The sequence below is a fragment of the Protopterus annectens genome, chromosome 2.part1 (genome assembly GCF_019279795.1).
Source record: "Protopterus annectens isolate FY-2018-M chromosome 2.part1, PAN1.0, whole genome shotgun sequence".
In the NCBI taxonomy this organism is placed as follows: Eukaryota; Metazoa; Chordata; order Ceratodontiformes; family Protopteridae; genus Protopterus; species Protopterus annectens.
The window spans coordinates 1,176,550,834-1,176,576,303 of NC_056729.1; the positions used below are offsets into that span (position 1 = coordinate 1,176,550,834).

General features: G+C 36.6%; 1 protein-coding gene across 1 annotated transcript in view; it reads left to right on the forward strand.

The window, feature by feature from the left end:
• The window catches only part of LOC122794957 (claudin-7-B-like), a 103,361-nt gene extending 78,174 nt beyond the window's left edge, over positions 1–25,187 (forward strand). Inside the window, exons 2-3 of the mRNA XM_044063552.1 lie at positions 10,946–11,153; positions 25,033–25,187. Of these exons, the coding sequence (XP_043919487.1) occupies positions 10,946–11,153; positions 25,033–25,187 (363 nt within the window). The remainder of the gene's footprint in view (positions 1–10,945; positions 11,154–25,032) is intronic.
• The last annotated feature ends 283 nt before the right edge of the window (positions 25,188–25,470 follow it).

The window sequence follows — 25,470 nt, forward strand, 5'->3', positions numbered from 1 at the left end:
GGATGTCAACAGTTAGTGACTACAATCCTCACATTATCCTACCAACCCCACAAAAAGAGACATTGTTTGAGGAACAAACCAAACATAACAGGCAAACCTCTGGCCAGTCTGTGGACAACATGCCAGTTGAGAGGTATATCAAAGGCATATCACTGTCAGATATCAAATCACTCAGCAAATGCATATCCAGATGAACACTGTCAATCTAGCAACCCTCCATGTGTATAACAGCACTAATGACATACAATCTGCACCCAATTCTGGTGCTTTGTCTCCCATGTTGTTGGGCTGTCTCCACATGTCCTGTCCTGTGAGGTATTCCCACCTACTGTCTGTGAAGTTGCAACCCCCACACCTCTGTAATTTCCCCTGCACAGGCAAGGAAAGGGGACAAGGCCCACATGAAGGATGTCCCATATGTTGGAACTAGCACCAGTGTCCAGGCCCACACCACAATACTATGTGAACAACTACATAGTTGCATGGCCTCAGCAATACCTGAAAGGACAACATCAAACCCCTCAAGGTAGGCTGAATGCCTGTGATGAAGAGCAGCCATACACAACTACCACCATAGGTGGAAATAATCACAGGATGGGCCAAGAAGGAACAGATGCCTCATTGAAAGCTATGTCACCTGGTTCTGCACAAGCAAATAAGGTCACAGGTTATCTACCCTAAGGCTGTCTTTGAGTGCAAACTGGATACATCCACCAAGGCCAATCACTAGGCCTTCCAGACATGTGTCTGCAATTCCAGAGGCAACACACATATCTGCTCTGTAGTGGTGGTCAATAACACCACATACACATATGCCATAGATATAGGCAACCGTCTGCAGACAGGTGAAGTGTAAACATCATCCTCCCGTCCCCCATAGGTACACATGTGCATGTACAGCACATGCTGCCCTCCCCTCATGATCAGGAAGCAGGTCTGTAATGCCCTCTCAAAGGCAACACATAGAGGTCTCCATAGGCCTGATTCCATTCCTGGCTGCATCATACATGAATACAGGCAAGGGCTGTCAGACCCATTCTGCAGTGTAGTCAACTACAGCCTGAGCACCAGTGTCATCCCATCTGCACAGAGGACAGACTGGAAGTTGATAGAAAACAGGTTATGCATTAGCATGTATGTACTGAAGGATACAAGTCTGAAACTGAAATGTATGCCATTATGTCAATAAAGCAGTCCTCAATGACATGGCCGAAAGCCGGAATACTCTCCATTTAATATAATAATATAATATTAATATCCAATAGGAGATAAATAAAAATATACAGCTTAAATCCCCAAACCAAGATAGTATAGTGGTCAGAGTCCTAGCTTTACATCCTGGCATACATGGTTCAAGTTCTACAGCAGGCAATCCAATTTTACATGGAAAAGCAGTGTTAAAAGTACTATTTTCATATTAAACTATGTGATAAGTTATTTTTATCACCCAGGGCAGTGTAGCTGGTGTAAAATGGAAGTGTAAGTGCACATAACATGTGAAACCACCCATGTATACACTTGTCCCATACAGTATAGTTAAACCCCTTGCTACTGTAATAAAAGCACATAGAGCCATGTCATGTAATGGAAATCATATACACTTACTAAATGAAAGCATTATTGTGATATTTTATAAAAATGAACTGTGAGCAGTGGTTAGTAATGCTCAGCTATGTGTAGCATGTTTAAGCATTGCTCAAATGTGAATGTTAAGCAACAGGTAGCTCAGCTAAGCGGATTTGCACACTAGTAAGTATTGCTAAGCAAAACCTAAACAGTTTAAGCATGTAATAGTTTAACCATATGTTGGCATTGCTTAGCATCACTCAAACCTATGCAAACCCACTTACAACTGCTTAAAACTGCCTTAATCACTCTGTCTGCATTAGCCTCTGTTCTGCCCAGCTACAAAATAAGCAGCCTTTGAACCCGAGACCTTGTAGGCCACTGTCACAGAAATTTACCACTAAGCCATCTGAGCTGTAGGATTTTCTGCTGTTTTTCAAACATATCAATAGGGAAGAAACAATGTGGAATCACTAATGATTGGTATTTACAAATATATATATATATATATATATATATATATATATATATATATATATATATATATATATATATATATATAAAATAAAACATATACACATGTAGATAGATATGTTCATAGGTACATAGCTTCATAGGTTGGTACTAGGCTATCGGCCCAAGGGCCTATGCAAGCCTAGCCATAACAATTCCCTAGCTATTTCTTCCCATGCTATTTACTTCCCTGTTCCCCTGTCTAGCAGTGTGACTGACGTGATTCCCAGGGTGAATTTCCTTTCTCCCATCCAATTGTCAAGGTTCCTTTTGAAGAGGGCCAAGGAGGCACTCTGCTTGACATGCATGGGCAGACTATTCCAGAGTCTGGGGAGTCTGGGTCAGGAACCTATCACTCCAGCATGTTTTGTTTATTGTGATGACAAGATTTAGATCCCTGGAGCATGTGGCTCTGAGAGATTGGGATTTCTTTAAGTGTAGCATGTCCAAGAACATTGGGTTTGACATGGCCTTGTATGTTAAGCAGAGATCACCTCTGAGTAGACGATATGCGACAGAGTATAGATGGAGTTTTTTAAGGTGGTCAGCATAGGGCATCTGCTTTAGGCTTGTCATTCTTTTAGTGAGGTATTTCTGTAGCCTTTCCAGTTGTTGCAGATGTCTTGAGAGGTACATACCAAATGGGGTGTTGTATTCTATAATGGGTTTAATGAGGGATGAGTACAGTGGGACAATGACCTCCTTTTTTCTGGATGAAAAGCCTTTAGTGATGAGGTGTGCCACGTAGAAGGATTTCCTGATGGATGTGGCAATGTGGTTATTGAAGGTGAAACCACTGTCCACCTGTGTCCCTAAGTCTCTTATCACACTTTTGGTGTTTAGTGTACTGCCACCTATGTGATAATTCATGGGTACATGTTTTTTCCCAAAGGGGATAACTATATATTTATTGGCATTGAGCTTAAGCCCATGGCTCTGGCACCAAGCATCTGTTTCTGTAATGCCCTTTTGTAGAGTATCCACATCATTTGGGGATTCAATAATGGCTCCCAGTTTGCAGTCATTTGCAAACTGTGTTAGCCAGAGTCCCTTAGTGTTGGCCTGTACTTCAGAGAAGTAGATGCCAAACAAGAATGGTCCCAGGACTGAACCCTGAGGTACTCCAATTTTCACTTGTCTGGAGCTGGATTTGGAGTCAGCTACTGTTACAGTGTGGGTTCTGTCAGTAAGCCAGTTGGCAACCCACCGAGTGATGTAGGGATTAATGCCCATCTTAGTAAGTTTGTCTATGATTCCAGAGTGGGGAATAGTGTCAAAGGTCTTGGCGGGGTCCAGATAGGCTGTGTGGACTGCCTTACCCTCATCCACGGCTCTGGAGACTGATTCAAAAAGTCAATCAGGTTCAGGAGACAAGCTCGGCCCTTCATGAGCCCAAACTGCATGGGGTCCAGTGTTTGAAGGTTGCCAATATCTTTGATTATAAGTTCCATGATAATACGTTCCATGGCCTTGCAGATGCTCGTCAGACTGATGGGGCGGTAGTTTCTGGGATCCAAGGTGGATCCCCCCTTGTGGAGTGGGATAACTGTAGCTGTGCGCCACTCAGTGGGCATGAAGCCTGACGTGAGGGTATGATTAAACATGACACTTAGGTGCAGTGCCAGTTCATTTTGTAGTTCATGTAGTACACAGCCTGGGATGTCATCTGGCCCCATGGATGCTGTATTCTTAGCTTTGGAGAGTGTGTTTTATACCTGTGTGGCCGTTATTACCAGAATTTGGCAATCTTCTAGTATTGAGATGGGCCATTTAAGGGGTGAATTGATCTGCCAGGATATTGGCAATATCCTTGGGATCAGTATATTTAATGCCATTCTGTTGTAGCTCAGAGCAGATCTGAGCATTGCCATTTAGACTTTTGACATAGTTATAGAATGCCTTGTGGTTGTCTTTGGAATCTTTGGCAATTTTATTTTCGTAACTAGCTTTGGTGGATTTTACGAGGGATCTCAGCTTCTTACTGAGGCTGGTAAGGGAATTTTTTGTATCGTGGGATTTTCCTCGTTTCTGCAACAGTTTCTTCCTTTTGTTGTAAAGTTTGTTTATAGCAGGGGACCACCAGATTAACGTCTTTTTATTGAAGGAGAGCATCTTGCTTCTATTTGGGATGGCACAATTCATGCATGAGTGGATGTGCTCGTACAGTGCCTTAGTGTAGGACTCAGCAGTCGAACTTTCAGTTCCCGTCTGTATGGGTGTCATGAAGTTTGTCAATTCTGACTTGAGTAGCATGAAGTTTTCTTTGGAGAAGTTTTTATGGAGTTTCCTTACTGGGGAGTGGGGGTGGGATGTGGATGTTAAGGGTGATTAGCTTATGGTCTGACCTGACCAACAAGGGGGTGACCATAGGTGTGGAGCATCGATTTCCCATGTTGGTAATTACCTGGTCTAGGATATGGGAGCCCCTGGTGTGACTATGAATTAGTTGATCCAGGGCATTTGAATTTATGAATTCCAAGAACCATCGGGCAAAGGTGTTGGTACAGGAGTAGTTTTCCCAGTTAATGGCAGGGTAGTTGAAATCACCCAGTATTAGGGTGTTTTGTTGTATCTTAATATTTTCCAGTATGTTTAGAAAGGTGTAGTGAGAATCTTGGGGCATGGTGGGGGATCTGTAGCAAGCTACAATTTGGATTGCAGTCTTACCTAGTGTTAGTTGCACCTGGAGAATTTCAGATGCATTGTGTTGGGCAACTAGCCTGGTGGTGTGAATATCCTTGGTGAATATGGACCCTCCTCAACCTTTAGTGTTTTGATCCTGGTTTGGTGGCCAAAAAGTGTGGTTAGAGTTGTAGCCTGGTATTGCAGGGGTGCTCTCTGGACCCTTGAACCAGGTCTCGGTTACTGCACAGATATCAATGTTCTCCATGTTTAGGAGTGCCTCAAGAGTGTGCATTTTGAGGTTTAGACTTCTAGCATTGAGTAGCATTACCTTCAGATTTTGCATGCTTGTACCTGTTACGGTGGTGATGTCCTTTGAACTTTGCCTAAAAAGGCACTATAGGGGTGGCAAGAGCCTTAGCCAGTAACCAGAATCCCAGGGGCGACAGGTGCAGACCATCTCTGGCAAAACTTTGTGGTCTGTCGATCATGTCATCCCAGGCAGACAGATACTGGATCCCCTTTAGATGACCCCAGAAGCTTAGCCAATTGTTGAAGTCAATCATTTTGTCCTTATATTGTGGTATCATTCTGGGTGAAGGCAGGATGCTACTCAGGGCTAGGTTCATACCTGCCTGGGCCACACGATCCGAGAGCTCTTCCATGTCTCTTTTCATGTAGTCCAGGGAGGTACTTCTCAAGTCATTCATTCCAACATGGACAATGACAGAGTCATATTTGTACTTGTTGTGGAGTGACTTGAGTGCATGTGTTATGTGGCAGATCCTGGCACCCGACAGGCAGCTGACTGTAATTTTCTCCTTGTTCAGCCTGGTGAGTGGGACATCAGTGTGCCTGACTATAGAGTCACCTATGACTAAAGTGTTAGGTACGTTGTCTTGCCTTAGGAGCTGTTGCTGGGTGGCACACTGGTGTTGTGAGCTATGTGACACTTTGGTTGTGATTGGTGTTTGTTTGCGTTTCAGCTTTGGAGGTCCTTGTTGCTTGGGCAGGTTACAGATAAGAGGCTCCGCATATGTGGATTTAGTGTTGCTATCAGTGGGTGTTGGTGGTGTGAGTTTAGAAGGGCTATGTGTTGCTTGAGGTGTAGTGCAGATGTTAACCTTCTTTTCTTGACTGTCTAGCACAATCTTGGGTGGAGAGAGCTTTGCTTCCAGTTTGGCTATGTAAGTGCATCTCTCACAGGTTGTAGTGTTGGGTGGTAGGAGGAAAAGGTTGTCTGTGTACATGAGGCAATTGCTGCATTGCCCCAGTATGCCCAGATTCACCAGGTGGACAGGATAAATTACTGGAAGCTGACCCTTGACATGCCTGGTTTGGCACTTTTTTTGAAAAGTACAGGAACTGTTTTCCCTTCCCTTAACAAGGTACTTTGCAATTATAGGCTGTTTAGTGCTTATGATTAATTTCTCCTTATTAATAAGGAGAGTTTAGTGCTTGTATCAGTTTAAGGCTTCCTAGTGCTTTCCAGTGGGTATTAGAGCAAGTGCTAGTCACAGGGTTGCTTAAAGGTAAGATGAAAAAGTGGTTTATCCTAAACACTGCAGTGTGCACTAGAGAAGTTAGATGTGAAAGTAGGTAACATGTAGAGTGAAGTGCATTCCACGGTTTCGGGGAGAGGGTGGGTCACTGAGAATATTTCTATATGGTTGGAGTTCACACTCAAACCATATTTAGAACAGATAGATAACATTCTAAGAGATACAGGGCATTTATTGGGGCTATTAGCTGCGGCTACCAAGCCCAAACAAGGTGGATTATTGATGGCTACACTGGACGTTAACAGTTTGTTTACTGTTATTGAACAACAATATGGGATAACAGCAGTGGGTGAAGTAATTAGTAGACTAGGAGCAACTGAACATAAGCGACTGGTGGTGGAGAATTTACTAGCTTTGGTATTGAATAACAATGTCTTTATAGGACCAGGGTCCATATACAGACAAGCACAGGGGGTAGCTATGGGCACCCCCTGTGCTAATACATATGCAAATTTGGTTATGTCTAAATGGGAAACCAAGGAAATTCTTAATAATCAGGAATGGAATAAGTACATAGTTTTATATGTCAGATTTGTGGATGACGTTTTTATTTTGTGGGATGGGGATACTTCTACTTTTGAGAGGTTTTTAGCCTTTCTCCACACCACCACCACTTTTTTGACCTTTAGTGCCAAAACTTCTTTTACTCAGATAGAGTTCCTGGATGTTTGTGTGGAACAGAGTAACCTTGGTTTCACCTCGAAATTGCATAGGAAATAATGTTGGCAAAATGCATTGCTATCCTACGACAGCATGCACCCGAGGCATATCTTTCCCAATATTGTCAAGAGACAAGTGGGTAGGATATCCAGGGTATGTTCTGAAGATACTTATTGTGATGAGGAACTTTCCAGGCTGAGTGGACATTTTTTGGATAGGGGCTATGAGAGTAACATGGTTAGTAAGGCGGTTAGTAACAATGTATTACATAGGAAGACAAAGAATAGACCATGGATGCAAGGCCCTGTTAGTGGCAGACTAATAGATACAGGATTATGCAGTAGCAGGAAGGAACAACCTAAAATACTATTTACATATGGTAGTAATATTAAAGACATATGTAATATAGTTCAGAACAATTGGAATATACTAAGAAGTGATATTAGTCTTAAGGACGTAGTGGCAGAATGTCCTATGTTTAATTATAGGAGAAACAACAATCTTAAGGACCTGTTATGTAAGGAGACATATTTGAATAGGAGACCTATAGTAGATATTAGAGCAGGCACATACCCCTGTGGCAACTGCAAGGCTTGTCAATACATCAATAGCGATACTGAATATAAACATCCTGATAAGACACAAACTTTTATATTTAAAGGGAGGGCTACTTGCAGGACAAAACACTTAGTATATATGGCCAATTGTGAACAATGTGAAAGTTTTTATGTAGGTATGACAAATAACATGCTGAAGGTTCGGATTTTACAGCATATTAGCAACATTAGAACATGTCAAGTGAGCAATGCTTTATTCAGACATATAGAGATTAATCCCACACACACTTTTAAGTTCAGATGCATTGTAAACATTGCCACCAATGAGAGGGGGGGGGGATATACAGCATAGAACAGCATTAGCTGAATCCAAGTGGATAGTGGATTTAAGAGCACATAGACCACCTGGTCTTAATGATGTTTTACCAATTAAACCTGCTTTACAAAAAAGGCGGGCTTTTAGGAGTAAGTGATTGGATGATCTGTGTTTTAAATATGGCTACTTTTGTTATTTTGAATTATGTCTGATGAAGGATTATTCCGAAAGCGCTTACTTTTAATAAAGGAGATTCCATAAAGAATATTTCAGCGGTGACCTGTACTTTATTTTTCGTAACTATTTAGACAAGACAGCACCTGTTACACCCAACCATAAGCCACCATTTAAACCTATTATCGACAGTAGGAATTCCATCTCATATGTTTTTGCAAGTTTGTGGACCAGAAATTAAAGAAATATCTTGAGATAGAGGTCCAAATATGTAAGGACTCTTGGAGTTTTTTAGAATCTATGAACAATTTAGAATTCAACCAAGAGTATAATTTTTTTGAAACTAGATGTCAAGGACCTCTATACAGTCATTCTACATGAGCTAGGAATGGAAAGAACAAGGGAATTCCTGTTGGGTAAGGGAGCACTGGGGGATGAAATAGATTTGATTTTACACCTATTGGAGTTAATTCTTGCTAATAATTATTTCTACTTTGATGGAGATCTGTTCCTTCAAAAAACAGGGGTGGTGATGGGCTCACCTTGTGGGGGAGCCTTCACCAATTGTGTCATGGCCTATTGAGAAAAACAGATATTTTTCCAACATGAATCTTACAGCAAGAGAGTCTGTTGGTACACCAGGATATGTTTCTACTATATGAGGTGAACTTAGGAGATGTCACAGAATTCATGAAAGTCTTATGTAACATGACACATTTTTTGGATTTCACATTTCACTTTGAGACTCCAGCAATCCCATATTTGGATGTCTGGTTATCAAAAAACACAAACAGTAGTAGGTGTATAGCTAAAATTTGCCAACATATTCAAATGACTTCCTCCACTTCAGCAACAACCACCCCTTTCACCAGAAAAAGGCTGTGGTAAAAGGCCAGAATGTCAGAGCAGCCAGAATGACAACTCTGAATTCATATTTCAACATCTAGTGTGATAGTTTAAAAGGGATGTTTTTTAAGAGAGGTTACACCTCTTTTTTGCTGAAAGAGATAATTACTCAGGTTGGGAGGAAAAGAGAATCAGCACATTTATTACCAATATTGAATAAAGGGTTAGTTTCACCTGAGGAGAGAATAATTTCAAGGATTATTCCCAGTGGGAGGGGTGAAACTACAGAGAAAACTGATTATAAAATCAGCTTTTTAAAAACTTTTTCAACTGATGCCATCGACCTCAGTAACATATTAAGTAAAAATTGGGCCCCGATAAATGATGACAGTAATTTAAGGAACAAACTTGGACTAGAACCAAGGATCATTTTTAGAAAGGGTTTTAACTTGAAATCATTATTAAATAAATAAATAAGGCCCTGCATTGCCAATAAGGGCATGAAAATGTGTGGCAGATGCTCTACATGTAAATACATAGAAATAACCTGCTCAGTGAATATAGGAAACATGAAATTTACCTTGGCAGGAAAATATGATTGTAACACAAAGGGTGTTATCTATCTAGCAAGATGCCAACAATGCTCCATATTCTACATTGGAAAGACAGAGAGGCATTTTAAACAAAGGATCTATGAGCATCAGTATGCCATCAGCAAACAGGATAAAAATAATGCTTTAGCAAGACAAATATTGAACAAGCTGATCAATGCTTTCGCAACACTATTATTGAAAAAGTAGAAGTTAGCCCAAGGGGGGGACCATGGTCATTAAGACTTGAGGATAGGGAGTTATTTTGGTAATTGAAGACTAATGCTTTTTCCTTCCCTGGCATAAATGATACTTGTTCTTTAAAATGTGTCATAAAATTAAAATTGTTAACCAGATAAAAATATTGACAGTGATATAAATGTTTTTTATTTATTGTTTTCAGTATGTGAATTTTAATGTACATATATATATATATATATATATATATACATATATATATATATATATATATATATATATATATATATATATATATTTTTTTTTTTTTTTAATACATGCATTCTCACATTCTCATGTATTGTATATATTTCTTTAAATGTTTTTAGGGGTTGTATTTGTGCTTGGGAGAGGTCATAATTAACTGTGTTATTTAAATTGTTCAGTACTGTGCTTTGATGTCTGAAGAAGTTCCTTCATTGTGAGCGAACAAAAGTGCTAACAATAAATTGTGGATTTTGAGCTGGCATTTATTTCTGGTATTTTATTCAGCTGTTTGTGGTATTCATTTTTCTAAGTTGTTTGTGTGTCATGGAACCTGAAGAAAATGCTAACTCTTCTTCACTGTTCTCCCAAAACAATGCCTCTATGGGGGACAGGAACTCCATTGGGATGGTAACACAACTAATTCAGCAGTTAACCAACCGGGTTGATGACTTGGCCAAAAGAATTACTTCGAATGAAGTCCATTCTTTTTCTTCTGGCAGTGGCCATCTCTCAAGTGTAAGCACTCTAAGCCAGGAAAACAGTATTAGCCAAGGTAATGTATTTCTTACTACTGTTTCTTCTAGACCCCTTATAAACTCTCAAAATGTACAATAAGGGGTTTCATCTGGAAGAGTTAATGGCATGGCTAACAGTAATAATAATCTTGGGCATAATATTCCTGGTAGTATCCCTTTCCTAAATGACTGGCTTAATGCTAATTCTCCATTTTTCACTCTGCAAACTGATGGGACAGTGCTTAACTAAACTACAGCTTCTGAGTTAAGGAAAAATGTCATCATTTCTAATTTAAAAGACTGATTCAAAGCTGATAAAGTATAAAAAGCTTCAACTTGAAGTCGCTTACCTCAGGGAATTTATTTAAACACAGCACATTCTATGAGGTCTTAGTGGCGATATCCTACTGGTCTAATCCTGAACTCACCCTTTCATTTACATTTATTGAGACTGTTTGATTGCCAGGGAATTGAGTTTTTAGAAATCCGGATTAAACACTACTCGACACAAATGGATGTTTTGAAAACTTAAACTTGGTGCCTTGGAACAGAATATTAAGTTGGATGTTAACTTTTTAAGGTACAAGTACGATTTTGCCACATTTACAGTAGCATAGACACTACCATTGATAAACTGAGAGGGGGTAAAATCAAAAAACTTGAAAAGGATAGGAAAGAATATGAACAGGGTATAGCATACCCACCTCCACCCCTTTTTCAGCAAACAAACAAGTTAAACAACAATGGTGTTAACTTAGTATCTAACACCATAACTGAAAGCTTTACAGGTAACAAAATACAAGAGGAAGTAGTAGACATCCCCAGCAATCAGAACAGCTGACTAAGAAACAGAACACATAAATATAATGGCGGATATTAGCCACAGGATTTTCAGAGGGGTCAGTAACAGCCTTCAAACTCAGCCCAAGGCAACAATCGACACAACCAGAGGTCCAGGAGGCAGAATTGATGGAGGAGGTAGCAGACTAGGGCATTATTGTTGGAATGGATGAGGCAGTTCACCATGTCAGTGTCTGCAAAAACACAAAAGGTGACTTTATAATTTATAACTATACTGATTTTGTTATTAAACCTGCCTTGGTCGAGACTTTATCAAAGGGATTGACATTTGTGCCTTCTATGAGGGCTAACTCAGCAAGATGTTTGCTCGATTTAAAACTTTTTTGCCGAAAATTGAATTTGCAATTGCTTTTTGGAAATACTTTGTCTACATTTCCTGAACTCACAGAATCTAGTGTTTTTAATCCCCCACTTCAGACGACCATTAATTTATTTGAGAAAATATGCGAGGCTGACAGTAGATTTTTGCTGAATACGTCTATGTGGAAGTGTTTTAAGAACAGGAATATAACAACAGCAGAGCTTAATGATTTGCTTGATCTGGGAATGATAGGGGTTAGAGTCATGTGACCTGACAAAGGTGAGGGGCTTGTTTTGATGTATGAAGAGGATTACAAGATTAAAATTAGAGCCACACCTGAGAATGAGGTATATGAGCATGTCTCACTGAATGAAATGAACAAGGCATATCAAAATGTTAGAAATTCTATTAATGATTTGTTCCTTGAAGGTTACATAGATGTAAACACACTTAACTATTTAGACATGACAGCACCTGTTACACCCATTTTATTTGGAATTCCCAAGATACACAAAGGTATCCATAAGCCACCATTTAGACCTATTATCGATGGTAGGAATTCCATCTCATATGCTTTTGCAAGTTTGTGGACCAGAAATTAAAAAAACATCTTGAGACAGAGGTCCAAATGCGTAAGGACTCTTGGAGTTTTTTAGAATCTATGAACAATTTAGAATTCAATCAAGAGTATATTTTTTGAAACTAGATGTCAAGGAACTCTATACGGTCATCCCACAAGAGCTAGGGATGGAAAGAACAAGGGAATTCCTGTTAGGTAAGGGAGCACTGGGGGATGAAATAGATTTGATTTTACACCTATTGGAGTTAATTCTTACTAATAATTATTTCTACTTTGATGGAGATCTGTTCCTTCAAAAAACAGGGGTGGTGATGGGCTCACCTTATCGTGGAGCCTTTGCCAATTGTGTCATGGCCCATTGGGAAAAACAGATATTTTTCCAACATGAAATTTACAGCAAGAGAGTCCGTTGGTACACCAGGTACCTGGACAATATGTTTCTACTATATGAGGGGGACTTAGGAGATGTCACAGAATTCATGCAAGTCTTATATAACATGACACATTTTTTGGATTTCACATTTCACTTTGAGACTCAAGCAATCCCATATTTGGATGTCTGGTTATCAAAATATACAAACAATAGTAGTTATATAGCTAAAATTTACCGAAAGCCAACATATTCAAATGACTTCCTCCACTTCAGCAGCAATCACCCCTTTCACCAGAAAAAGGCTGTGGTAAAAGGCCAGATGGTCAGAGCAGCCAGAATGACAACTCTGGATTCAGATTTCAACATCTAGTGTGATCATTTAAAAGGGATGTTTTTTAGAAGAGGTTACACCTATTTTTTGCTGGATGAGATCATTAATGAGGTTGGACGAAAAGAAAATCAGGACATTTCTTACCTATATTGAATAAAGGGTTAGTTTCACCTGAGGAGAGAATAATTTCAAGGATTATTCCTAGTGGGAGGGGTGAAACTGCAGAGAACATTGATTGTAAAATCAGATTTCTAACAACTTTTTCAACTGATGCCATCAACCTCAGGAACATATTAAGTAAAAATTGGGCCCTGATAAATGATGACAGTAATTTAAGAAACAAACTTGGACTAGAACCAAGGATCATTTTAGAAAGGGTTTTAACTTGAAATCATTATTAAATAAAGAAATAAGGCCCTACATTCCCAATAAGGGCATGAAAATGTGTGGCAGATGCTCTATGTGTAAATACGTAGAAATAACCTGCTCAGTGAATATAGGAAACATGAAATTTACCTTGCCAGGGAAATATGATTGTAACACAAAGGGAGTTATCTATCTAGCAAGATGTCAACAATGCCCCATATTCTACATTGGAAAGATGGAGAGGCATTTTAAATAAAGGATCTATGAGTATCAGTATGCCATCAGCAAACAGGATAAAAATAATGCTTTAGCAAGACAAATATTGTAACAAACGGATCAATGCTTTCACTACACTATTTTTTACTCAAATGATTTTTATTTTGAATATGAAATAAACAATAAATGAATACTTATTACAATTTACAGTCAAATTAGATAATAGTTAACTATATACAAATTTACATTCAGCCTGACATGTTTAAATTGAGTGATAACATGTTATACAGAAATAGTTAAATTTAACTTAAGAAGTATTTGTTTCAAGAGGAGGTTAGATCCATTTGTAAAGTGTCAATCAATGTCAAAACTTTTTTCCATGGATTATTAGTTAATGGCATAGGAAACATTCTTAATTCTTTGGTTTTAACTTCCAATAATGCCGTCTTCTTCAATAGACACAGGAAATTTCTCTGCTAGGTACTGTGGTAGAATTCCATCTCTTTGTTATGCATTTCCTAGCTATAGCTAGTATAGTCCAAAGTATATAGAGGTTAATTTTATTAAAAAAAACATCATTATTAATATTTTCCCAAAACGGTTTAATTTTTATACATTCATAGAAAATGTGAGACCAATCAGCTTTATCAATCTGTTGACATCTCCAGCATAACCTGTTACTAGAGGGATTGATTTTTGAAACTTTATCAGGAGTTAAGAAGGATCTATGGAGGAATTTCCAGGTAAATATTCTCCAATAATGAGAACAAGAAGTCAATTTTACTGAAAGTAGTAAGTTTGATTTATTTTCTGGGGTTAATTGAATCGAATATCCTTTAGTAATAAACTGAAAATATGCTGGTTTGAGTAATGTTTTGTAGTTTTTTATTAGATTATATAAGTATGAAGTTCCATTTTTCATATTCTTATTATTATATATAATTTCAAACAGTCTGATTATAAGTTTAGGTGGAGTTGAGAAAGAAGAATTATTTGTTATCCTACATAGATCCTTGGAGTATGTCAATATATTCTAAAGAATTAACCATTCATGAGAATTCACTTTATAAGTTGACAACATATATTGTATATCTAAAGCTTGATGATTTTTTTATACAATGCAGTCAGCAAATTAGATTTTTCTGTTCCCAAGAGCAGAATATATCCCTATGAATTCTATCTGGAAAGTTTTTAGTAATGCTGAAGGGAATTAATGTTGCAAACCAAAGCTTTAAATCCATATTCATATTAATAAATTTCCTAAAGTGATGAAATAAATGATTTATTAAATTTGACCTAGTTAGTTTAGTTATATAGTATTGTAAATTTAAGCTCAATGAGTACCATAATATATTATCCTTATCTATAGTAATATTATTTTTAAGTAAATTGTTTTCATTTATTATTATAGTTGTATGTAACAATTTCCAGTTGGATATATAACTAGGATTGATCCATTCAATCACAGTTTTAAGTAAAGTAGCTCTTATATAGGATTCAGTGTCTGGGAAATGTATTCCTGCCTGATCCCATTGTCTGGTATGATGGGCATATGCAATTTTGTTTCTTTTAGGATACCATAAGAATCTTAGCAATATTGATGTTATTTTCTTAAGACAGGATTTCTCAGGAATTAACAAAGTGGCTTGTACAACATACAAAATTTTAGGAGGAAGAACCATTTTAATCAGCTGTAGTCTATCTTCAAAAACTATGAATAAGTTATATTTACACACTAGAGTATCTATTGTACCCATGACCCTTCTATAATTAATATTCAATATATCTTGTATAGTCTCACACAGGTCTATCCCAGGTATATCATTGTTGTGACTTGTTTTCCTATGATATGATTCTTGTCTATTTGAATATCATTCTTTTTACTTAGTAATAAATATTTAGATTTTTGGTTATTAAAATGGAGTCCTGAGATCTTATGACATTTCTCTATCAGATTATCTAGTTCATCTAAAGCTTCTTTTGAATTCAATAGTGTAAGAAGTACATCATCAGTGAAGAGCATAATCTTAGAGCTATATTGTCCAAATATATTTAAACCTTTTATCTTAGGGTTATTTTGTATTACTATAGCCAATAATTCTATTCGTAATTTGTATAGCCTCTGAAGGAAAAGGTCCTATTTTAACATAAGCTAAGTTGTTTTCATAAACCTTTTTAATAAATGTAATAAAGAAGATAGGAATATCATAAGCTTCTAAGATTTTAATTAAATAATTCCAATTTAAGGAATCAAATGCTTTTTCAATATCTAGTCCAGTTATTAAGGCTTCTATTTTTTCTTTGTTTAAATAATCAATTAATGTCAATATTATTTTAATGTTGTCGTGAGCATGTCTATTTTGAAAAAACACAGTTTTGTCATAGTTGATTATTTCATACATTTGATTTTTTTTATTCTATTTACCAGTATAGACATAAATATTTTATAATCATTATTTAATAATGAAATAGGCCTATATAAACTGCAATGGCTAGCATCCTTATTTTCTTTTAAAATGGATATGATTAAAGAGTATCTCCATGAAGGGGGGATTATTGCATGAGTCTGAATTTCAATAAGTGTTTTATGTAACAATGAAGTTATATATTTGGAAAATAATTTGTAAATTTCTGTGATTAAACCATCTATTCCAGGAGATTTACCAGTTTTACTTTCTTTGATTGTATCAATAACTTCTTTATGTGTAATGGGTTTTTGTAATTCCTTTTGTAAGCTTTCAGGGATTGATTTAATATATGAGATCATATTTTCTAAAATGGAATGTTCTGTTATAGTATTCTTACTTTTATAATGATTTCTGTAATGACACTTGAAAGCATCTACTATATTTCCTATTTCCGAAATTTTCTTACCTTTTTCTTCATGTAAGATATTAACAATGGAATTAGCTTTAGATTGCATTTTAACTTTAAAAGATAAATTATGTAAGTGTTTTGGAGAAGTGGAAAAGAAATTTATTTTTAACCTCTCCATGGCTAAATTAGTTTTATGATTTAATATCTTGTTATATCTTTTGTTTAAGTCTTCTATTGTCTTCTTATTCTCAATCAAATTAAAAGTTTTTTTAGATTTATATAATGTAAGTTTTCTTTGTAGTTATTGTAGTTCAAATTCCCATTCTTTGAGCTTATTTTTGTACCAAGCAATCACTTTTCCACAAATATAAGCTTTTAATGAATCCCAAACCATTACTATATTCACTTCTGAGTTGTAATTTATGCCTAAAAAGAAATTAAGTTCATTCACTAACCATTGCTTAAATTCTTTGATTTTTGTAATGTATGAGTGAATTCTAGAAATGAATGTTAGTGGTTTAAAATCTATTTGCATTTTTAGGACTAACGAATTGTGGTTTGAAAGAGGACATGGGATTATTGTGAAAGAAGTAACTTTTGTTTGAAGATCCTGAGAAACGTATAGTTTATCAATTCTGGTTTGAGTACCAAATCTATAATCTTGGTGAGAGAATAACAATGAATTGCTATCTAAAGCATTAAAGGTAACTTTCAATTTTAAAGATTCAGTCCATCTTTTTAATAGTTTTGTAGTAGCTGTTAAATGTGGAGATTTTTTATTAGTGGTTTCAAAAGTATCAGTAATACAATTAAAATCCCCTCTATTACTAAATTACCTTTGGATATATTTGTAATTTGATCCAGATGTTATTTAACTGTTCCCATCCCAATACCAGGAAACCAGTATAAGCTTACTAGTGTCCACAACCTATTATTAAACTTCAGGATGACTATAGCTATATGACCATCATTGTCTACATATTTGTGTATTTTTTCAGGGTTTAAGGAATTCTTTCTCCATAAAATTATTACTCCCCTCTTCTTCATTTTACATTTGGAGCATGCTAAGGTCATATAATCACTTAGGTTCCATATGAAATTATCATTGCTTTTGAAGTGAGTTTCCTGTAAAAGAATTATTTGAGTTCTATTTAACTTTAGATATCTTAATAAGTTAGATCTTTTATTTGGAGTATTTAGACCATTAATGTTTAAAGATAAAGAAAAATCCATATCAGATTATTTTGAAAAAGCATTTAAAGTGCCATTAAACTTACCTGGAATTATCCCCTCCTCTAATATTAAAATATTATTAATTTGTACACAATCATCTATCTCAGTGAAGCATGTTATCACTAAAGTACTCAACAAGTATAAGTCAGGCTTGATGAAACTAATTAACATCCTAAAAACTAAAGTAAATAGTAAAATTAAAGTAGTTTGATCATTAATCCCTATCCAACAAGGAATGAAATACATTCCTAGTCCAACAGATAGATACATCTGATGAACTAACACTCTAACTTCCTTTTCCCATTCACTTGAGCTCCATATACACTTTTAAATACTAAAGAAGTCTATTACAACTACTATTATTTTGATTTTAAAACATTCAGTTGTAGAAGGTATTATTTTATATGAATTAACTACTATATAATTACCATCTATACATAAAAAGCATATGCAGTTGATTTATACTGATTATTAAACTTATTCAACTTATTTGTATCAACATATCTTTCCATATTGGATATAATAGTCACTTGTTTGAAACACACAAGCAATTTAAAGCCTTAATCACAGAGGCTTGCAACAAATAACCTATATTTTTGATGATTATCACTTCCTGTAACAGACAAGCATACACTTTCAAATACTGTTCGTTAAAGGTAAATGAGACTTTAAAATGATCTTATAACATAAATATAACCAATAATCTTATTGTGCTTTAGTAGGTATGTATAGTTATGTTATAGAAGGTTTTCAGAGGAAGTGTATGTAATTATATTAACAAAGTGCTGTAAGGCATAACAGTTCAGTATATATGACTATCAGGTGCTTATAGCATTCTAGGTGCTTAGTTTACTTTAATGTTATATTTGGTTAAAATATACTTCAAACATCAAACTGTTTTAGCTTTATGTTCCCATATAAGGGATATAACTAAATAAAGGGTTTCTAATTTGTTTCCGTAAGTAAAATGTGTTTGTGCTTCTATAGACTACAAGTAAACCAACAGCCAATCAATTCCTTTCCTACTCTTTGCTATGGCAGCATTAAACATACTCAACAGTTGCAGAGAAAGCTGAAAACTGATTACCTAGCTCATGTGACCTGCAGTCTTTGAAATCTTCATTTAAAAATTCATGAGTTCATAATTCCCGCTCAAACACTTTACTGTGAGAAAACGGCCCATTTTACAGTTTTCCCCTCAACCTTTCCTTCTGTTTCTCATCTTTCGCAAGCATCTCACTACCCATGGCTGCAGCATGTTAGGATCTGCTTACATTATGAATATTCCACTTTTTACCTTGTTCTCAGTATACTTTCTGTCTGCACACAGCACTATGCAGTTTGGACAGCGGGACTCTTCGTTTCAGGCCCAATGTTTCTGCACATAAGTTCTACAAAAGCTGTGCCCACAACCCAGCATTAGTGGATTTAAAAATGCATTATGACATTGTGAGCAAAACAAAGCCGCACACAAAGTGTTATCATTTTAGGAGGTACAAGAAGGCATTGCTAAGAAGATAACATTACTTGCCATCTCTGCTATGAACAACTTTACAAATTAATCCTGAAAGTAAAGATATCAAATGCAGTAACAAGCCCTGCCCAAAACACCACTCAACTGTCATCTATCTTCCTGGGAGGAAAATAAGCGTCCTACTATTTTTAATTATTTATTTATTTATTTTACATTTGTTGACTGGGCTAGTCCAACTGGATATATGTCCATTTTCAGTGGAGGCCTGGGGAGAAAAGGAGACAGAGTAAAATATACAAAAAACACCAGTACAATACAAGGTTTTGTCAATCATAACATATCATTGCATATAATATCTTAATCAGGAAAAAATAAATAAAAATAATCATAGTACATACCAGCTATGGATATGCATACAAAGTATGTTCAGTTACACTCTTGAAGTTTCATTACACACACAAATCAAATACTGTTAGTTAAGTAAGCAAGCTTATGCCAGTAGGAAGATTAGTGTCCAGAGGCGATGTAGGAAGTTAGTCTGGGTTAGCACAGGGGCATAACCAATGTGATTTAAGGTAAGGTTTCAGTTTGCTTTTAAATAGGGCAACTGAGGTTAGGGAGTTTAGGTGATTAGGGAGCGTGTTCCAGGTTTTACCCACTGTAGTAGAGAACAATGAGTCACCAGCTCCATTACTGGTCTTAGGTATTTGTAATAATAGTTTGTTTGATGAGCGTAGGGTCTTGAGATTATTATAGGGGGTAATAAGGTTAGTGAGTATTGGTGTATTTGCTGGTTGATACAAGATCTTATGGGCAACTATTAGTTGATTCAAAAGTATTAGATTTGACAATTCTAACCAATCTAGTTGCTTAAGATTGTTACAATGATGGGTTCTATAGGTTGACCCAGTTGCAAATCTGGCAATATTGTTGTAGGAAATAACCAGTTTGTTCAGATTGCTTTTACTTAGTTTAGTGTAGATAGGGGAGGCGTATAGTAGGGTTGAGATTAAGTGGGTATGGGCGATAGTGGTCCTGGCTAATGGAGTCAGAAAGGGTTTGATCCTGTAGAGGGTCCTAATTTTTTGTTTACTGTTTTTATGGTGTTGTTGATGTGAGGCTCAAAGGTGAGGTTATTGTCTATTAGTACCCCAAGTAGTTTTGTGGTAGGATTAGGAGATATTATAGTTCCATTGCTAGATGTAACAGTAAAGTTTAGTGGGGTGCCCCTACGGGTGGGTGTGAATAGTAGCATTTTTGTTTTTTTAGAGAGTTCAGGATGAGACATCGGTGTAGAAGCCAATTTTCTATTGTGCTAAAGATGTTTTGGGTTAGGGACTGAAGTTTGGATGGAGAAGTGGCAGAACATATTAGTGTGGAGTCGTCTGCATATTGGATATAGGTAGCTTGTGGTATTACAAAAATAGGTCATTTGTAAAGATAGAGAAGAGGTGAGGACCCAGTATGGAGCCTTGTGGGACACCAAGGGCAACTGGGAGGTGGGAGGATAGGTTATTTTACCATAGTACAGCCTATTTCCTGTTATTTAAGTAGAATTGGAACCACCATATAGCAAGAACATCCAATGACAAGTTTTTGAGTAGGTTTATGAGGAGGTTGTGATTAACCACGTCAAAGGCTTTTGACAGATCAATAAAGAGGGCAAAGGATAGAATGTCACTATCTCGATTTCTATTAATGTAATCAGCAAAGGATAAGAGAGCAGAGGTGGTGCTCTGAAATGGTCTGAAGCCATGTTGGCAGGTGGCTAATAAGTTGTTTTCTAGTAGGTAGTTTAAAAGGTGCCTATGAATACATTTTTCCATGATTTCTGCCAGTGGGGATGGTATGGCTATAGGCCTATAGTTAGATAAATCTTTGGAATTGCCACCTTTATGCAGGGGGATAATATGTGAAACTTTCCAGATTGATGGGATGGTACCTTCAGTAATGGTTCTATTAATGAGGATGGATATGGGGTAGGCTATAGCTTTTGTAACTTTTTGCAGGTATTCAGTGGGTAGTAGATATGCAGAGAGAGTGGTGGGTTTAAGTTTCTGAATGAGGGTGCAGACAAAGGATGTAGGAACAGGTTGAAAATGAAATAGTGGTGGGCTGTTGGAGGTATTTGATGAGGAAGATCTGGTGTCAGGGGATAACTGATTAGCTAGAGATTGTATGGCCTCTGTAATAAATGTGTTAAAAGAATTGGCTATTTGTATGGGATTGCTGTGATCAGAGCCTGAGGGAATGGGAGTGACTGAATGACCCGGGTGTAAGAGTTTATTGAAGCCTGACTAGAATTTTTGAGGTTTATTTTGGTTGGTTTGTTGAAGATGACAGTAGAAGTTTCTTTCGTCTGACAATATGGCTTTCTTTGTTTCATTTCTTAACTGTCTGAACTTTAATTGATCTGAAGGGCTTTTTGTTGTACGCCAGCTAGCCCAGAGCTTATTTCTTTGAAGTATTTTTTGTTTGGTAGTTTTGGAAAGCCACAGGGCAGGTTTAGTCCTTATTCTAATTGAGCGCATAGGGGCATGGCAATCTAGAGTGGTTAAGAATTTAGAATTAAAGTATGTGACTGCATCATCTAATGGTAGGTATTTCAGAGGTGACTAGCCACAAGATATAAGTTCTTTTTGAAAGTTGTCGGGGTTAACATTTTTGTTAGTCCTTATTGTCTCATAAATGGTTTGGTTAGCAATATCAGTCTTATATCTGATTAAGAAGGTGAGAGAGTGGTCACTTATGTCTTCAAGGAGGGTACCTACTTTGTAAGTTTGGTGATTAGTATTAGTGAGAATCCAATCAAGGGTACTTTCATTGTTTTGTTTATTGGTTCTGGTGGGGGATGTGATAGTTTGAGTCAAACCATAAAGGTTTATATGAGTAGCAGGTTGATCAGATGTACAACCCTTCCAGTTAATTTTAACGTCGCCAAGTACTATAGTTTCCTGTGGGTAGTTGGTGGAAAGCCAACTTAGAATAGCTTCTAAGGTATTAGTATTGTTGCCTGGGGGGAGGTAGATACAGATGATATATATGGATTTGCATTTGTTAAGCTGAATTTTGGAAATAAGTTTGTGGAGGTATGGAGTCTATAGTGGTTACTTGTAATCCAGATTTGTATAGTATAGCTACTCCTCCACCCTTTTTAGAATTACAATCTAATCTCAGGATATTATAGCCAGGAGGAATAACCACATTGTCTTGCATTGTTGGCTTGAGCCAAGTTTCAGTAAGACAGAGGATGTCAAATGAATATACATCTATGAGGGCGTGTAGGTGGGCAACTTTATTATTAATGCTGCGAATATTGAGATGGGCTATTAGGAGGGACGTGGGGGGTCTGGTAAGCAATTGCATATTATTAAGAGTTGGTGACTGTAGCTCAGCAGTTATGGTAGAGTTTGGGCCTAGATTAGGATGTATATCGTCATCAATTAGGGAGTGGGCTTGTATTTTCAAAGGGTGTTTTAAGAATTTACATATTAGGTCCTGGCATTTCTTGGTTTTTGGGTTGTGGTATTTAATATGACTGAGTCTGTGAAATTTAGCTAGTAAATACTTTGGTGGGCAGTATGTGTAAGTATGGCTGTGATGGATTAATATTGTTGGTGTTGAGGTTTGCTTTGTGTGGTTATGAAGTCCTAGACAGTTAAGGTGTTCATAGAAGGTAAGTAGGTAAGTTATAGTTAGAATAGTTAGGAGTGGGAGAAAAAGTAAGGGTTTGTAGTGTGTTAGGGTAGTTGAGGATGACATTGTAGAAGAATTAAATATATGGTAATATGCAGGAAGAAGTAGTGATAGTTAAATGTGGTGATGATTATCGGGAAGTGGGTATTATTACTTTAAGGGGTGGGACCATGTAATTGGTTGCAGGGTTGGAGGTGTGGCTAGTGTGTATAAATCTAGAAGCACTGAGGGCGGGTGTGAATTGGGGGCAGGGTAAGGGAGCGGAGTGAGCCCGCAGGGCGAACGGAGCGGGTAGAGCCACTGATGGAGTGACCCCAAGGAGAACAATCAGTGCAGAGCTGATTGCTAAGGTAAGTGTAGGTAGGGAAAGGGTAGGAGGTAAGATCCTTGATAGTAGAGATAGTAGGCAGTGAAGTAAAGTGATGTAAAGTAATGAATAGAGGGATAGAGTGAGATACAAGATATTTAAGGTATCACACAGTGGAAAGTCTAGCTTTGCTAGTTTTTTTGTGTTTTTTAATCAATTGGTTTTCCTGTGTGACCTTTTTACTCATGGTTTTAGTTTTTGTTATCAAAACTACCTTTTTGGTATAATTATCATAAGAAATTTTGTTTTCTGAAAAAACTGAGTTTCGTTTTTAGTGTCAGTTTTGTCTGTTAATTGTAACGCAACACACGACCCTTGCAGCAGGAGGCACAACAATGACCTGACAAGATTTTAGGTAACATAAAAATTGTGGGATGTAACAGTTCTCCGTCAGTGATTCTGGAGTGATAAATATGTTCTTTGCCAGAATCCAGATATCAGTGTTCACAGCATTGCTCTTTAGAAGTACATATAGGGCTTAAGATTTTTATGAAACAGCATCTGAGTGTAAAATGATTGCAGAATGCATAATCTATGTAGTGAATAGTGGGCAGTGAGACAAAGGTTAAAATAGAGAGGTGAGGATTAAGTGATTTGACCTCGTAGTTAACTTCACAAACAACAGGTCTGGTGGTAAGTAATAGTTGTCAATGCCTGGGAAGAGAAGGCTGGTGTTTATATGCTGTAGTGAGTACAGGATTATATGCAGTCAGTACATGTTTGTAGCTCGCAAGATTGCCGCTCCCATACATCACTCTGATGCATCATCCAAAGGAAGGATACTCAATCTCACCAACTCAATAGATTTTATACTATGCCCCCTCAAAGTATGTTACCTTCTAACCAGTATAGCACTTTTGCACATGCAATGGTAATAAACTAGCAGATTTAAAAATGTTAGATGTTTTATATGCACATAGGCTAAAACAAAACAGCCTGAAACAACCAATGCTGATCAGCCATAATAACATATTTTCTTTGCAATTACCTGGCGGTAAGCAAGATAAACTCCAGGACTAGATTGTAAGAAAATCTTCATTGTGATATGACTGGAACTCAAAACGAGTCCCCTTCTACACAACTTCAGTCATGTCAGCTATGAACAAATTCAATAATTTTAACTGTCAGTCCTCAGTTGCATTCCTTAACTTGAAAACGGAAACCATTCATAGTTACTAAGGGCACTTCAGTAATGCAGCCTGAAAACCATTGGAATGCCACTATACAGATCTATTACACTCAAAGTGATATTGCATCTAGCTACTAGGGTTCAGTTTAGGCAATATCAATAAGCAGTTTAATAATAAAAAAATAATTAACTAAATAAATAGGCATGAAACTAATAAACTGAAAATTACAGGGTTATAGAACAGGACATTTTAACTTTGATATTATTAGTTTGTATAAGTGACTATCTCAAATAAATAATTTTAACATATACTTAGTAGAAAGATAGAGAGAGGAAAAAAGAGAAGAAAAAGAAAACATAAAAAAGACATGAGGAAAGGAAAGGAAAGGATAGCAAGAAATAATTTATAACTAACATATAACTAAATTAGTAAATCATGTGTGAAGAGTTATAGGAAACATACCTTTTCCTGTATATATGTTACATATATATATGTATGAGATTAGAAGTTTTGTAACATATTGAATCCATTTAAAATGTTTTTAATAGTTAGGTTGCAGTTGATACTTTGAGAGATTTCACAGATGTTGGTACTTTAGATTCAGTTTTCTGCTTCTTCTTTTTAACATCAGTCCAGCCATTTTTATCAGTGGTTCTCTTCATGGATGGGGATGCCCATGCCATATCTACGGAGATAGTTATGATGCTATTGTTTTTGATGAATTGTATGGCTTCTTCCAGAGTGTTGAAGGTTCTCATCTGACTTAGGTGGAGTATTTTTATTTTTGCAGGGAAGGCTAATTGAGCTTTAATATTGTTCTGTTTTAGAGTTTTTATTAGTGGTCATACCTTTTTTCTCTGTTCCAGCACTTTAGTGGAGTAATCATTATCATATCTTATTAGATTCTGATTGTATTTAATAGGACTTTTCATCCATGCTGTTTTAAATACCAGTTCTTTGTCCATGAAAGATAAAAAATGTATTCTAATTGATCTTGGTGACACAGAGGATGATGATGAGGTTGATACTGAAGTTTTATTTCCCAAAGCACGACGTGCCCTTTTTATACCAAATTAAAAGCCTTCTTTAAGATCTAGAATCTCTGGAATCCATGAATTTAAGAAAGATATAATGTCCCCTCCTTCTGTTTTCTCAGGTAAACTGAAAATCCTGATGTTTGACCTTCTTTCCCTATTTTCTAGGCCATCTACTTTATTGGAGAGCCAGGTATTTTGCTTCAGGAGAAACTCTGTTTGTGTTTCCTCTTCTCTAAGCCTTCCATCAATGTCTAACAAAGAAGCTTCAATGTTTTTTATCTTTGACTGATGTTGCTGAAGTACTTCTTTGAAGACCTCAGTTT